This window comes from Erpetoichthys calabaricus, chromosome 8 (assembly GCF_900747795.2).
Source record: "Erpetoichthys calabaricus chromosome 8, fErpCal1.3, whole genome shotgun sequence".
Taxonomy (NCBI): Eukaryota; Metazoa; Chordata; class Cladistia; order Polypteriformes; family Polypteridae; genus Erpetoichthys; species Erpetoichthys calabaricus.
In genome coordinates this window covers 196,464,151-196,481,374 of record NC_041401.2, presented here as the reverse complement: position 1 = coordinate 196,481,374, position 17,224 = coordinate 196,464,151, and the positions used below count along the sequence as shown (strand labels likewise).

Genomic DNA, 17,224 nt, shown 5'->3' with positions numbered 1-17,224 from the left:
TCCTAGAGTTGGTTGTCTGGCCAAACTGAGTAACTGGATAGGAAGAGCCCTGGCCAGGGAGGTGACCGAGAGCCCAGTGGTCACTCTAACAGAGCTTCAGAAGCCCACTTCTGAGATTGGAGAACCTCTCAGAAGGACAACAATCTCAGTAGCACTCCATCAAATAGATGTTTATGGTAGAGTGGCTGGATGGAAGTCACTGATATGAAAGTTTAGACCACTCACTCTTGAGAGCTGGAGGAGCAAGACGCTCAGAGTCAAAATTCAAACTCTATGGACAGAACTTCAAGCACCATGTCTGATGGAGACTGGGCACTGCTCTTCACCTGCTTAACACCATCCCTGTGGTAAAGCATGGTGGTGGCAGCATCATGTAGTGGAGACAGAGAGACTAGTCAGAAATGAACAAAGGATGAATGTGGTGAAATCCAGAGAGGTCCTTAAAGAAACCCTGCAAGCTCAGACTGGGGCAGCACGCAGCTAAGACTACGCCAAAGTGGCTTTGGGATATGTCCTTGAGTGGTCCAGCCACACCCCAGACTTAAACCCCATAGAACAAGTGTGGAGAGACCTGAATATCGCAGTTTACAGACACTTCTCGTTCAACCTAATGGAGCTTAAGAGGAAGAATGGGATGAACTGGCCAAATCCAGGAGTACCAAGCTTGTGGAGACTTACACAAAAAGACTTGAAGCTGGAATTACTGCCAAAGGAACTTCCACAGACTACTGAATTAAGGGCCTGAATATTTCTATGAAGGAAAGATTCCAGCTTTTGTTTTTTAATAAATTGGGCAAACCTTTCTGATGACGTGTTTTCAAAAGTTTGGAGAAGTGAAGGGGTTTCTAATATATTTAATATCGACTTATCTTTCAGAGATTACATCAAGCAGCCTCTTTGATACAAGCTGCATGGAAGGCTTTTCAGACTCGGAAAAGGTTGAAGAAACTCCCAAATGCTGTCACGACCATTCAGAGGAGCTTCAGGTAAGACACTGCTGTTTGTGAATTTAAATGCTATTTTGATTTTTTTGTCAAATGAACCATAGTGGCGTCACAACAATGTTCTCATTCACAGATCTAATAGCATTTACTGTACATATTGCCCCCATTTCTATAGAACTTCTCCCAGGACTCCTGTAATTCAAAGACATGCAGGTTAAGTGAAAAATCTTTTAATTGTCCATGTGTGTCGCATCTGGGATTGCGCTCACTGAACGTGGAGATAAAGCAGTTTACTGTGATTGATACCCAGAAAATCAATCGCACGTTTGAAAAAACATTTTGCTTCATTAGGCATCGGGAAATATTTTATGGAGTGCTGTGTTTGTATTATTAATGAGAAAGGTTACTTTAAAAATCAATAAAAAATATTCAATTTAGATATTCGTGAAGCTTTTTAAAGATAATTAGCAATCTTTCAAAGATAACTGATGAGCAGCCTGGGTTGAAATCCCATGCCCTGATGTTGGCATTGTGGAGTTTTCACGTTCTCCTCGTGCCTGCCTTGGTTTTTTTCTCCTGAGTCCACTAAGACCCATGCTGGATCACAAAAGAAGAATATAAAGCAGCAGGCCAGACAGGCAAAAACAGAGATGAGGAAGAAGCCCCAGCACTGAAGTCTTCTTACAAGAGAACATTTAGCTTCCCTTATGCTAAGCAAAATGCCGAGGCCTTTTAGAAAGTCAGGAGCTTCTGGGGCATTCCCACCACATGTGTAGTTCCTGGTAGTTTGTTTTTAGCTCCAACTCCAGGGTATGTACTTTTCGTTCAACCAGGAACTATAATGTGTGGGGCTTGGGTGATGAATTGTGCTGATTGGATGACCACAAGCACCGGTGCCATCTTACAAATCTTTGTAGAGGTATCAGTAATGATAGAGCACCGCACTTTGCACCACATCACTCTTCATGACTACATCCCTGGTGCACCGTGACATGCACTGCATCAAGGCTGTGATCTCCCCTGCGAAGTCACAACCAGTTCAAATCAATAAGGTGTGGGGGGGGGGGGGTCCCCTTGAACTCCTGATGCTGTCACTCTTCATAGCCCTCTCCCTGGTGCGCTACACTATGCACCCCATCAAAGCAGTAATCTCCCTTGTGAAGTCCCAGTCGGTTCAAAGCAATAAGGTGGGGTGGTCCCCCTAATCTCCCGAACGCACCTCACTTCACACCACATCATTCTTCTTGGCCCATCACGTATTTTGCATGAAGGTTACAGCTCCTGTTGTGCAGTTGGAAGGCAACACACAAAAGCAGCCAGGAGGCACAGGGGGGCCGTACATCATACGAGAACTTGTTGGTTCCTGAGGAAGCGGTTCCAATGTGTTTTTATTACTTCTGGTGACTCGTCTAGAGCAAGCTGGACTTTTTTATTTTGGTAGCACATTCTTTTGTTTTCCACATTAAAAACTATAGCTAGACATTGACCACATCACTGGTGAAGGTTTACTGGTGGTCTTCAAAGAAACTTCGATGACAGGGTGTAAAAGAAATGCTGTCATATGGTCAGAAGTTCTGACGAATTGACGATCTTCTCGATTGTCGCCACACATTTCTGTTTTCAGAGCGTACTTGCATTCTGTATCCTGAAATTTGTCCGCTGATCAACTGGTCTAAATTCTGGATTACTTATTGTTTGTCAATGTGGTTCAGCGTCCTGTCGTCTTATGGGAAGGAGGTGGCGTCGCCCAACAAAAGGCTAAAATGGGAACAACGGTAAACCCTTCCCGTTCTTGACGTCCTGCGTTAACTCTGTCTTTGTCATTTTTGCATTCTGTATGCCACACTTGACTCTCCGCCGATGGCACGGTTCTTATTCTTCTTCCTTTTATAATGTTCTTCATCACTTACCCGGCCTCTGCGATTTGCTCAGCAGATGTCGTCGCTGTTCTTTTCCTTTCTGCCATGTCCGATGGTGTTGCAGGCATTCAGCCACCATAAACTCGCCACCACAGGTCACTTTGCAGAGACTGCCGTTTCCTGAAATTGTTTGAATTTCCAGAACATATCAAGCCTAAAGCTTTCAATTGAGACCCAAGTTCACAGTTTTAGCCCCAGTAGTTTGCAAGTAATCATGTGACAGACAAATGGACCTTAATACTGTACAGTACCTCACAAAGTGAGTACACCCCACATTTTTGTAAATATTTTATCTTTTCATGGGACAACACTGAAGATATGACACTTTGACACAATGTAAAGTAGTCCGTGTACAGCTTGTGTAAATTTGCTGTCCCCTCAAAATAACTCCACACACAGCCATTAATGTCTGAACCGCTGGCAACAAAAGTGAGTACACCTCTAAGTGAAAAATGTCCAAATTGTGCCCAATTAGCCATTTTCCCTCCCCGGTGTCATGTGACTCGTTAGTGTTACAAGGTCTCAGGTGTGTTAAATTTGGTGTTATCGCTCTCACACTCTCTCCTACTGGTCACTGGAAGTTCAACATGGCACCTCATGGACCTGAAAAAAAGAATTGTTGCTCTACATAAAGATGGCGTAGGCTATAAGAAGATTGCCACCACCCTGAAACTGAGCTGCAGCACGGTGGCCAAGACCATACAGCGGTTTAACCAGACAGGTTCCACTCACAACAGACCTCGCCATGGTTGACCAAAGAAGTTGAGTGCCCGTGCTCAGCGTCATATCCAGAGGTTGTCTTTTGAAAATAGACGTATGAGTGCTGCCAGCATTGCTGCAGAGGTCAGCCTGTCCGTGCTCAGACCATACGCCCGCCGCACACTGCATCAAATTGGTCTGCATGGCTATCGTCCCAGAAGGAAGCCTCTTCTAAAGATGGTGAACAAGAAAGCCTGCAAACAGTTTGCTGAAGACAAGCAGACTAAGGACATGGATTACTGGAACCATGTGCTGTGGTCTGATGAGACCAAGATCAACTTATTTGGTTCAGATGGTGTAAAGCGTGTGTGGCGGCAACCAGGTGAGGAGTACAAAGACAAGTGTGTCTTGCCTACAGTCATGGTGGTGGGAGTGTCATGGTTTGGGGCTGCATGAGTGCTGCTGGCACTGGGGAGCTACAGTTCATTGAGGGAACCATGAATGCCAACATGTACTGTGACCTACTGAAGCAGAGCATGATCCCCTCCCTTCGTAAACTGAACATAACGACCCCAAACACACCTCCAAGACCACCATGGCCTTGCTAAAGAAACTGAGAGTAAAGGTGCTGGACTGGCCAAGCATGTCTCCAGACCTAAACCCTATTGAGCATCTGTGGGGCATCCTCAAACGGAAGATGGAGGAGCGTAAGGTCTCTAACATCCACCAGCTCCGTCATGGAGGAGTGGAAGAGGATTCCAGTGGCAACCTGTGAAGCTCTAGTCAACTCCATGCCCAAGAGAGTTAAGGCAGTGCTGGAAAATAATGGTGGCCACAAAAAATATTGACACTTTGGGCACAATTTGGACATTTTTCACTTAGGGGCGTACTCACTTTTGTTGCCAGTGGTTTAGATATTAATGGCTGTGTGTTGAGTTATTTTGAGGGGACAGCAAATTTACACTGTGATACAAGCTGGACACGGACTACATTGTATCAAAGTGTCATATCATCAGTGTTGTCCCATGAAAAGATAGAATAAAATATTTACAAAAATGTGAGGGGGTGTACTCACTTTTGTGAGATACTGTATATACAAATAATTTAATGAAGCAAATAGTTTGTTTTTAATCTGTACTGTTTTGTGTTTGTCATGGCCACTGGCAACACTGCTTGCTTAGATACACCGGTGTGTTGTCATGAGGCACTACCTGGCGGTCACAGGTTGATGATGTCATCAGTGAGGTGGTATTTAGGCTGGCGCTGCAGCTCACAACACTGTCCAAAATCGAGAAGTTTTGAGAAGAAGAATTTCCTAAAAAACAATGTGTGTGTTGTTTTGGTGATTTCCACCTTCACACTTTGCTTGATTGATGATTTAGTTTTGTGTTTTGGCATCTTGATGAATCTCCCAGTCTCTAACATTTGCCCTAGTGAGTGTTTTGATTCTTGCCATTCATCCCTCAGAAAGGGGATGCAAGCCTCAAAATAACCAAAAGGCAGACCTGCCATCTTTACAGGTTTGAATTCCCCGAATAAGCCTCACCTCAGGCAGTCTAACCCCAAAGTCAAAGAGCAGGCTTCCTGCTTGCACAGGCCCAAAAATGAGGAAAAGGCTTTAAAATGTTAAAGTTTCACAAAGGGGGTAAAGGGAAAATGTAAACCTCTGGTCTCCGGGCGACCATGGAAGAAAAATGTTTTAATGTTTAAGTAAAGTGTATTAAAGAATTCAGAGAAGCAGAACAAAAGGGAAAAAATAAGTTTTGAACAAAGGGCAAAAGCTAAAGCGAACAAATCCAATAAATCGCAAAACAGAAAAAGTACCTTATAGACAAAACATGGGTTGAATCTGGTAAATACAAAATGTAAGAACAAAATCATGAAAACAAGAAACCAAATAAACGTAATGTCAGAAGTGCCAGTGACAAATACTACTCAGCCAGGCAGCAAAATTAGGTGGCCCTGCCTCCTTAGGCTCCAAATACAGGAAACGGGGCAAAGAAAACTGAAATACAGTATATTATCCTAACACAAATCAGCATTGAAAAATAATAAATAAATAATAGCATATTAAAGAAATTAAATGCAATTAGAACAAAACCTAAACACTGATGTAATAGCATAACCTACAACATTGTGTTTAAATAATATCAAAAAGATTAAATAAAGAAGACATAAGCTGGATCCAGGACAACAACCCTAGCTATGCCATCTTCCCAGAATGTCGCTGCAGTCCAAGTATCAACTTCTGGAAGACGCTAGTACCGTATATACTCGTGTATAAGTCGGGTTTTGAAACCTGAACAATCGATCTTAAAATCAGACCCCGACTTATACACCCATTCAAAAATGTGACACTTCATTATTTTTTTTATTTATTTTTATTTTTTTACATCTTCTTGCCTCCTCCAATCTCACACCAGTTTCTCAGACGCATCAAATTTTGTTGTAGCAGCGCAGTTACCAATTTCTTTCGCCACTTCAACGGCTTTTAATTTAAAACCAGCTTCATATTATCTTCTGATCGAACGCTCCATTGTAAATAAGGGATGCTCTTAAGATAAAGGTGTATGAGATCCAAAAAACACAAATCAGAGCAAACGTTGCTTCGGAATAATTCAGGTATTACCGTGTGGTCACGTAGTCATGATACATAGGCGGGGAAAAAAAAAGGCTGTGCTCCGTGGTTACTATCTCAGGTGGGCGTTAGCATATCATAATCTCTTGGACTAATAGCATGAGTTTTCCGCATTCGACTTATATAACCAACATTATAAAATACCGGAAATTATAGATAAAATCAAGCCCCAGCTTATCTGCGAGTATATACGGTAGTTCTCCATCCAGATGTCCTTCATCCGTTTTAACACCTTTACATGTGTATGACATTTTGCTCATAATAAATGTTACAGTGCAGAGCAATGATCAATTCAGTCACTCATTTGTTTCATTTTTTTGTTAATGTTGTATTTTAGGAATAAAAAGGAGAAAGAGAGGCTGATTTTGGAGAGGCAGAAAGAAGAAGAAGAGCTTAGACATCACTTGCTCCTTCAGAGACAAAGGGCCATTCGAAGATTTCACCAGCGCCAGCTAGAGTTGTTTCAGATAATTCCTGCAGGTAAGGAGTTAATGTCCTGACATACAGTAAGTAGTTTCAGTATTCACGCTACTGTACTCTGTGCTTGTCGTATTGACTTTGGGAGACCAGCTTGTTTAGATAGATAGATAGATAGATAGATAGATAGATACTTTATTAATCCCAATGGGAAATTCACATTCTTCAGCAGCAGCATACTGATAACAATAAATAATATTAAATTAAAGAATGATAATAATGCAGGTGAAAAACAGACAATAACTATGTATAATGTTAAATGTTAACGTTTACCCCCCCGGGTGGAATTAAAGAGTCACATAGTTTGGGGGAGGAACGATCTCCTCAGTCTGTCAATGGAGCAGGACAGTGACAGCAGTCTGTCGCTGAAGCTGCTCCTCTGTCTGGAGATGATCCTATTTAGTGGATGCAGTGGATTCTCCATGATTGACAGGAGTCTGCTCAGCGCCCTTTGCTCTGCCACAGATGTTAAACTGTCCAGCTCCATACCAACAATAGAGCCTGCCTTCCTCACCAGTTTGTCCAGGCGTGAGGCGTCTTTCTTCTTTATGCTGCCTCCCCAGCACACCACCGCGTAGAAGAGGGCGCTCGCCACAACCGTCTGATAGAACATCTGCAGCATCTTATTGCAGATGTTGAAGGACGCCAGCCTTCTAAGGTAGTATAACCGGCGCTGTCCTTTCTTGCACAGCGCATCAGTATTGGCAGTCCAGTCTAATTTATCATCCAGCTGCACTCCCAGGTATTTATAGGTCTGCACCATCTGCACACAGTCACCTCTGATGATCACGGGGTCTATGAGTGGTCTGGGCCTCCTAAAATCCACCACCAGCTCCTTGGTTTTGCTGGTGTTCAGGTGTAGGTGGTTTGAGTCGCACCATTTAACAAAGTCATTGATTAGGTCCCTATACTCCTCCTCCAGCCCATTCCTGATACAGCCCACGATAGCAGTGTCATCAGCGAACTTTTGCACATGGCAGGACTCTGAGTTGTATTGGAAGTCTGATGTATATAGGCTGAACAGGACCAGAGAAAGTACAGTCCCCTGTGGCACTCCTGTGTTGCTGACCACAATGTCAGACGTGATGTCAGACAAAATGTTTAGTTACATTTTTGAAGACATGAGGTCCTCTCTAATCTCCTTGGCGTTAACCCTGAGCCCATTTCGGCTTGAAATTCTATGTGAAGAGGGTTAACCTCAAGTGTGACTCAGGGAAAGCTGTTATGATCTGCTTTGCAGCGTTAACCCCGAATATCGCAAGGTGAAGTGCTCTGCTGCCATCTAGTGGATAAAATAACATCACACTGCAGAAAAAAATCCTAAATTTTTGTATGTGTTCTGCCATCAATATTTATGAGAGGGGCGGAGCCTTCAACCAAAAGCACAAATGTCATGTAAACAAATAAATGCAATCAAATGGAAAGACAAGAAATCATAAAAAGAGGAACAGGGAATCCTGCAGCAGATGGTGTGACCACCATAGAGCCCTAATCACCACGTCATGGAGCCAGTGTGGGATTACAAGAAAGACGGCCAGAGTCTGCAGTGAATGTGTGGCAAGCCAACAGGAGGCATGGTACAACCGAAGTATGCAAGGACCTTCAGAAACTGCAGATTTAAAGTAAAGATGTGCAAGACTGGGACCATCCCTAAATCTAGGATAAATGGCATACGGGTTGTAATCATCTGAAAAGGAGAAGTTTATTAAAAATCTGGCACACATGAGATAAATGAATTGAAGGGGTAGAAAATTACACAAATAAAAGAAAAAGGACATCCTGATGCCTCCCTGAAGCTTTCTGTCCACTGTGTCAAATAACATGGGGTGGCATTTTGATTTCCAACCTTTATACCACCAGTACTCCTCCCACACGTGCTACTAAAGGTCGTGCCACATTCGGCAGCTCTTCCAATGATTTTTTCAGTTGTTGCTTTCATTTATATAATTTTAACCAGCTGGAGGCAATTGAAGTCTGACCTGCCCCTTGACGAAAAGCCATCTTTAAGCTCTGCATGCGTCTCTCAAGTTAAAGCACCATCCAGCTCACTTATGGAATACAAGGACAGTTAACATCTGGAAATGAGATGGCAATCTTTATAACTATTTGTAGAATCACTCGAGTTGTCCTCTTAGTGCTCCCTCTAGTGGCTCCAGGTGTTCCTGCAGCTGTAAGTCCTGGGAACCCTCAGGTAGCCTGTCCATATTAACCCCCTTAGTGTTAAACCCGAGTGTCACTCAGGCAGCGGTATAGAAACGTCTCACGTAAGACCCAAGATTTACTTGGGCTGTTAAAGCACCAGTGGCGTTAGTGCTGAGCGTTACTTGAGCAGCAGTATAGGCATGTTTTGCATAAGCGTCAAGGCTGAGTGTTACCTGGGCAACGGTGTACACACGTCTCCTCCTAGCCTCATAATGGGGTCTCGTAAGAAACGCCTCTCATCAGCAGTGATGATGAAGTGAATCTGTCTTCAGGCAGTGAAATCGAAATGATCAATGATTCTGGGAATCCAAAAGTGACACTCGCGTCACTTGCACATGAGCACTGTGCTGTTCATATTCTTCATCTTCTTCTTTCAGTTGCTCAGGTTAGGTGTTGCCACAGTGGATCATCCATTTTTCATATCTTCCCGTCCTCGTCATCTTGCTCTGTCACTCCCGTCACCTGCATGTCCTCTCTCACCACATCCATAAACCTCCTCTTAGGCCTTCCTCTTCTCCTATTGCCTGGCTGCTCTATCTTTAGTACCCTTCTCCCAGTAAGTCCCTTATCTCTCCTCTGCACATGTCCAAACCAACACCACATTGCCTCTCTGACTTTGTCTCCCAACCGTCCAACTTGAGCTGACCCTCTAATGTCCTCATTTCTACACTCCTGACCTTGTACTTTTAGTGTTCTGCACATTTTACAGTAGAAAGATGAAATTTAATAAAAATGTCTTTTTTTTTTTTTTTAAAGCCAAAAAATGCAATGCTTTTTACATGTTTCTTTGAGGAAAAAAAAATGAATGCTAAGGAGGTTAATTAATAATAGGTGAGCAGGCAGAGTGAACACATCCCTCCTGTTTCTGTACCCTTGTATTTACTGTCAGTGCACCTTCCACAAACGCACCCTCTACTGCCCTCTGCTGCCATTTATTTGAGCTGTAACACCCCAGACCCCCATTGTGTTTATTTCCACACTTTGGGGACTGACCTGGTACTCCTTACATTTACAACTTTGAATATTTTTTATCATTTTAATATTTACTTCCAGCAATTTAAAATATTAGTTCATTCCCCTTTTAAGGTTAATTTTAGATTTTTTTTTTCCCTACAGAATTGCTAAACCGGCATATACAGGATCAGGAAATGAAAGCCGCTTTATTAATACAAAGGCACTGGCGAGGACACCGAGAGAGACGGAACTTTCATCAACAGAAGCAGGCCCTGAAGCAGTACAAGGCGGCGGTCACGCTGCAAAGAGCGGTAAGGCAGAACTGAGGCATTCAGAGTCGCGTAAACACAGCGGTGTTCCGTTTAAGGAAACTTTTGAGAGTTTGAATTGTTAAAAATTGAAATTTTCTAATTAGAATTTTTTTTTGTGGTATAAATTACAGATATATTTGCAAAAGGACGAAAGTCCAAGTCTTTAGAGTCCTGGTGCTTCCTGTCTTATTATATGGCTGTGAGACATGGACGCTATCCAGTGACCTGAGACGAAGACTGGGCTCCTTTGGTACTGTGTCTCTCTGGGAAATCCTTGGGTACTGTTGGTTTGACTTTGTGCTGCTCATGGAGTCCCGAATGAGGCACATGACCTGCTTATATAGACAGGTGTGTGCCTTTCCAAATCAGGTCCAGTCAACTGAATTGACCACAGGTGGACTCCAATGAAGCTGCAGAAACATCTCAAGGATGATCAGGGGAAACAGGACGCACCTGAGCTCAATTTTGAGCTTCATGGCAAAGGCTGTGAATACTTATGTACATGTGCTTTCTCAATTTTTTTATTTTTAATAAATTTGCAAAAACGTCAAGTAAACTTTTTTCACGTTGTCATTATGGGGTGTTGTGTGTAGAATTCTGAGGAAAAAAATGAATTTAATCCATTTTGGAATAAGGCTGTAACATAACAAAATGTGGAAACAGTGATGCGCTGTGAATACTTTCCGGATGCACTGTATATGGATAAAAAGTCTTTTGGAGCTTAAAGTCATTGAAAATGATTTACACCGACATTTAGGCCTTAGTCAGTTGTATGAATTCACTAATCACACAGTCTTCTTCTCTGTCATCATACTTTTTAGGTTCTTCGTTTCTTAAAGAAGCGAAGAAATGCCAAACAGATCCTGTCTCCATGGAAAGGACCCCCGGGTCTTACGGATGCACGGAGGCTAGAATTGAAGAAAAAGGTGGAGGAGCACATCGGTCTCCATCGAGTAAGACTTTCATTTTATTAAAAGGCCAAGATGAGTGCTGTCAGTCCAATGTAAGTTAAATAATTACCATCCATCGATCTTGCTGTTCGGTGTTTTTTTGTTTCCTTTTGGTTTTACCTTTAAAACGAAATGAAGAAGTGGGCTGAATATTTTAATAGTAAATGGATTCATTGCTCATTTTTATTTTTGTTGAACACAATATAAACAAAGTCCTCTCTAGGGTTTTCTGTAGTGCACTACGCTGTTGTAGCTGTGATAAAATCAAATAGAAGGAAAACAATGTGTGAAAGAAATACAAAGCAGATCTGGCACTTGTGGCCTCCTCTGCATGGCAGCATTATTTAGCATTTAGTGCTTCTGAGCTTATTGAGCACTTGCAAAATTTTATTATAAAATTAGGTGTAAGATTTAAAGTAACAGAAGTCATTTTGCAGCATATAACAATCTGTAGAATAATAATAATAATAATAATACCTGTGCTTCAGAACAGGTCATCCACCTGCAGCTCAGCACGTACTTGAATGGGAGACCAGCCAGGAAAGCTTGGGTTGCTGCAGGAAGATGTGTGGCAGATGCCAGCAGGGGGCGCTTACCCCGTGGCCTGTGTGGGGGTCCCAGTGCCCCAGCAGGGTGACACTGTGTTGTAAATTTAAGACATAAACGAGATGTCCTGAAACATAAACAATCCCTGGGCATCTGTGAAAAAGAGCAGGCAGTTTCCAGATAAATTGCCTACAATGTCTTAGTCCATTCTGGCCCACTCATGATCCCCCCTGTCCCATACTGGCTGACTGTTTCTGTCGCCCCTTCACTCCCTAATAGCTAGTGCGTGAGATTGGCTTTTGTTTAGAAACAGCCAGTGATGACGAAAGCTGGACACACAGTGGCAGTTCATTCCATAGTCGAAGGCCGATGGAGCTAAAGACTTGATCCTCCATTGTAGAAAGCTTTGTGGGTGCGACAACCTAAGAATTGGAGGATGCACACATGAGAGAGCCTATAGAAGTAATGGATGGAGTGAGTAAATTCTGAACATATACAACGGCAGTAAGACACTTGCAGTATAAAGTTTTACTCTCTGCTCCTTGTAGACAACACAGAGAAAAAAGAACTGAAGTTATGAGCGAATACTTCTGTGTATTGGGTGAGGACACGTGTGGTGCTATTTTTGAACGTATGGTAACTTTGGGATGGTCCTTTGTGGGAGACCAGCAAACAATGAGCTGCATTTTTCCCAGTAGGAGATTGTAATGAGAATGAACAAGAAGGAGAGAATTAAGTGTTTGGGAGCAGACGGTACCCTGTGTTGTAAGAAACAAAGATTGGGGCAAAGAAAACATTCCTGTGGATGTCCTGCATTCTTGAGTGCTTCTGTTCTTATGGAGCTCGGTGCTCTTCGTTCTCTGGTTGACATTGAACTCCAACATCCGGTAAAACAGTTCATTAAGAGATGGGACCTTCAGGGCTAATGCTGGAAGTGGTTAGTGGGCTTCATCCTCCACGCAGCGAGAAAGGTGACAGGCTGCTGTCGATTTTTGTTTCTCCTGATGCTGGCACCTGTGTCCTCACCTCCATAACGATGTGCGGATGCTTCCGACTCAAAACTTGCAACACATTTTACGCAACAGCCATTGGCACAAAATATTTTTACGCTTTGAACTTGGCACACTTCAGAATGGGGAGGAGGAAGTAGGTTAGGAACAGGGACTTCAATATCAGCTCCAACGTTCAAGATTAACATTTTCAATTTTTTTGTTTATTTTGTACTAGACAAAGAGTCCGTTTCGACAACGTAAGATGAAACGGGCACGAGTGGAATAGTAATAAGTATAAGCACCACAAACCTGATATAGCTGTATTGAATGAATGCGTAATTAGGCCTCGAGTTGTAGTCGAAATCGCCTTTAAGGCCTCTAGAACTTTAATCGAAGTCGCCTTTCTCTTTGAATTTTTGCGGCCATAAATCCACCGCCTGCCACGATGTCGGTCTCGTAAGGTTTTTCGGCAGCTGCGCAGAAGGCGACTGTGCATTCGGCTTCGGACGGATGTGAGTGAGGAGGCTGGCAAATTATGTATTAAGATATTTTTTTGTAATAATCCATCTGTCAGTCAGTCATCGTCCAATCCGCTATATCCTAATTACAGGGTCACGGGGAGTGTGCTGGACCCAATCCCAGCCAGCACAGGGTGCAAGGTAGGAACAAATCCTGGAGAGGGCGCCAGCCCACCGCAGGGCACACACACCCACACACCGAGCCCTCACTTGGGACAATTTAGGATCGCCAATGCACCTAACCTCCATGTCTTTAGACTGTGGGAGGAAACCCACGCAGACACGGGGAGAACATGCAAACTCCACCCAGGAAGCGAACCTGGGGGTCTCCTTACTGCGAGGCAGCAGCGCTACCACTGTGCCACCGTGCCACCCCAATAATCCATCTGTTTATTTTTATACGTCTCCTCCTTGTTTTGATTGACAAACTAAAATTATTACTAGGCAGATTCATTTTTTCAGAGGTTTTGGACTTCTGTGAATATTCAGTAAGTGTAACTGTTTCTGGGAAGCTTTTTATTTATTTTATTTTTTAACGTGTTATTTTTATGAGGGCACCACCATTTTGGAGTGACTGCCTATAACACTATATTGCCAAAAGTACTGGGATGCCTGCCTTTACACACACGTGAACTTTAATGTCATCCCCTTCTTAAAATGGAGTCGGCACACCCTTAGCGGCTCTAACGGCTTCAGCTCTTCTAGGAAGGCTTTCCACGAGGTGTAGGCTGAGTGAGTTGATGGGAATTTGTGACCAGGAGAGCATTTGAGAGGTCAAGCACTGATGGTGGACATGAAGGCCTGGCTCGCTTGCCGTCTCTGCTCGAATTCATCCCAAAGGTCTTCTGTCGGGTTGAGCTCTGGGCCCTGTGCAGCCACACCACACTCGCTCCTCCATTTCTTTATAGACCTTGCTTTGTGCCCTGATGTGTGCCCAGTCATGTTGCCATCTCCAAACTGTCCCCACAAAGTTGGGAGCATGAAATTGTCCAAAATGGCGTTGTATGCTGAAGCATTAAGAGTTCCTTTCACGTGAACTAAGGGGCCAAGCCCAACCCCACACCATAATCCCCCCTCCACCAAACTTTACGCTTGGCACAATGCAGTCAGGTGAGTCCCGTTCTCCTGGCCAGACTCGTCACTCCAGAGGACTCGTCTTCACTGCTCTCGAGTCCAGTGGCGTCTGCTGGACTTTACACCACTGCATGTGACGTTTTGCATTGCACTTGGTGATGTTGGGCTTGGCTGCAGCTGCTCGGCCATGAAGAGCCCATTCATTCCATGAAGCTCTCTCTCTACGCTACACTGTTCTTGAGCTTTTGGAGGTCTGTAGTTATGGACTCTGCAAAAAGTCGACAACTTGTGCACACCTCAGCATGCGCTGTCCCTGCTCTGTGATTTGACGTGGCCTACCACTTCATGGCTGAGTTGCTGTTGTTCCCAATCACTTGCACTTTGTTATAACACCACTAACAGCTGACTGAGGACATTTCACAAATGGCACAGGTGGCATCATATGATGGTACCAGGCTTGAATTCACTGAACTCCTCATAGCAACACATTCTTTCACGAATGTGTGTAGAAGCCGTCTGCATGCCGAGGGGCTTGATGTTATACACCTGTGGCCATGGAAGTGAGTGGAACACCTGAATTCAATGATTTGGAGGGGGGTCTCGATACTTTTGGCAATAGAGTGTATGTTGGACCCAGAAGCATTTCTGGGGTCATACCATCACATTCCAGAAGCAATTCCAGAAGTTCCCCGAAATAGGGGAGTCCATTCTTCACAGCACCACACTGTGATTCCTAAGGACCCCCAGAAGGGTCACCCATCCATAATAATATACCCAAGGCTGCCCTGGAGGTGTCCATACTGCTCTCCAGCCAGGGGAGCACTGCTGCCGTTTGTGCTAGGAGATAACTTGTTGAAGAAATCCACCTGTCACTTGTCTGTCCATTATTTGATCATCCCGACAGGGACAGAAACTGAGGACCAGCCCATCTGGGTTGTGTCTCCATTCTTGTGCTCCTTCCATTACAGCCTCCTGGTCGGGCTGGTAATCTTTCCCGAGCCCAGTTGGGATACCCGTCCATCCAGTCTGGCATTTACACTTACAGCTTACTATACTGTTAGATCAGATTGGGTTAACTTTATTAATCCCGTCAGGAAATTCAAGGTTCTTTGACCACAATTATGGCGACATGTCCTGATCTTTGTCTGTTTAAATTTAGTCTTTGTGGTTATGGTTCTGGTTGAATTCTGGTCTGCCCGTGCCATCTCCCAATCCCATTCTCTCTCTCTCTCTCCAAACTGGGTCACATGACTGGCAATGGGCATCTCAACCGTAAACAATATGGACGCAGCCAAGCAATGATGAACACAAAATAGGTGGTGATGGTAAGGATCAACATGGTCAAATATTGCAAAGCGCTCAAAAACAAAACGTACAGACAGAAAATTCCCAGAAACGTGTTCTAGGAGACCCACGGGGTGCTGCAGTGTTTAGTCTCGTGGATGCCTCCCTGCCAGGTAAATCCACAGGAGGCCCAAGTGTTAGTTTCAATGGCGGCTCTGCTTTGGCCCCATGGGTTTGTGTGTGAGAGTGCGATGGCACCCCATCCGGGGCTGCACCCTCACACTGGCATGAATGGACTAAGCAAGGTGGAGAAGATGGCGCGACATCGTTAATGTTCAGTTCGTCCCTGTCTTGAGAGCGGTGGTACGGGGACAGGCTTTTTAAAGCTCTTCTCTTAATGTTGTTTGTTTTTGTGCTCTCAGTCTCCAGTGTTCTCTGCAGAGAGCAGCAATGAACTTCACTTAAAAGCTCAAGAGATGTTGATACAGCACTGGGTAGACATAAATCTGCAGAGAAAAGCGGATCTGCGTAGAGATGCCCTCCTGGCGCAGATAAACACAGACCTTGAATTTCTAACGAGTACGTTCAGCTTTTATTACTTAAAGACGCCACTGTCTCTGCCTCCGCCTGGCACCGTGCCGTCGTGTAGTTTTACATTTTGTTATTCTTTATGTTTTCAGATGCGCCATCCTTAAAGGAAGCAACAACAAAAGACATCGATATTTTTACAAGCCGGTCGGTCCCAGTGGCTGCCCGGGCCCGGCAGTCCCATAATGCCATGTTACAGTACATGCGCTGGCCCTGGTGGAAGAAACTAGGGGATGAATTCCTGGATCCAGAGAACATACCGGAAGACAACCTAGAGGCCGAGATTGACAGTTTGTACCTTGGGGGAGATGGGTAGTTTAGATAGGGTTAAATTGACAAGCGGGGAACTTATTATAAAGATTTGAGAACAACATGAAACTCCTGAAAGGCGCCTCGTTACTGTAAAGTGGAGAGAAAAATGTCTGCAAGTGTGTAGGAGTGAGACAGTTTATAATCTAGAGACGCGGGAGAGTGTATTCTACACTGTCCAGGATGTATGTGGAATATGTGTGTATATATAATGTTAAAGAAACCGCCACTAGGGGTCACTGCTGCCCCAAATAAAAGCACCGCACACCATGCAAAGGCGTTAAACTGAGCAAATTATTAATCCAGTAAAGAGGGGAAGGTTCACCCTCTGGGGTGCAGGGATTGTGCCTGCCTCGGCCCAGTGCTTGCTGGGATACGCTGCAGCTTCCCCCATGACCCTTCTCTGAATGCGCGGATGATTGGAGAATATAACCGTAATGAAAAAGACGCCTAAAAGCAGAAGTTCCACTCTCTGGATAAACTGAATGTCCTTGTCAAGAAAAGCCATGAAATGCTTGTAATTCTACTTGAGTACACCATAGAAACATCTCTCTATTATAATAAAACAAATCTTGGAAGGAGACGAGACGAGACTTTCTCTGAGAGACACTTTCACGTCCTGCCAGACGAGACTTTGTGCCAAGAGATTTAACCACGGAAATAAAAGACAAAGAGTAGATGACAAAGTAGAACGTCGTAAAGAATTCAAAAACGTTGTCGCAGTACACATGCAGAGCAGGTCAGAGATGATGGAAGTACGAAAAGTCAAAAGTCTCCAAAAACTAATAGTAAATATCACATTAGCGCAAACAAACTAGT

At 44.0% G+C, this 17,224-nt stretch overlaps 1 protein-coding gene across 1 annotated transcript in view; it reads left to right on the top strand.

The window, feature by feature from the left end:
• The window catches only part of iqcb1 (IQ motif containing B1), a 31,984-nt gene extending 15,263 nt beyond the window's left edge, over window positions 1-16,721 (top strand). Inside the window, exons 9-14 of the mRNA XM_028808064.1 lie at window positions 877-986; window positions 6,538-6,680; window positions 9,996-10,144; window positions 10,966-11,097; window positions 15,931-16,087; window positions 16,189-16,721. Coding sequence (XP_028663897.1) covers window positions 877-986; window positions 6,538-6,680; window positions 9,996-10,144; window positions 10,966-11,097; window positions 15,931-16,087; window positions 16,189-16,412 — 915 coding nt within the window. The 3' untranslated portion in view covers window positions 16,413-16,721. The remainder of the gene's footprint in view (window positions 1-876; window positions 987-6,537; window positions 6,681-9,995; window positions 10,145-10,965; window positions 11,098-15,930; window positions 16,088-16,188) is intronic.
• Window positions 16,722-17,224: the final 503 nt, after the last annotated feature.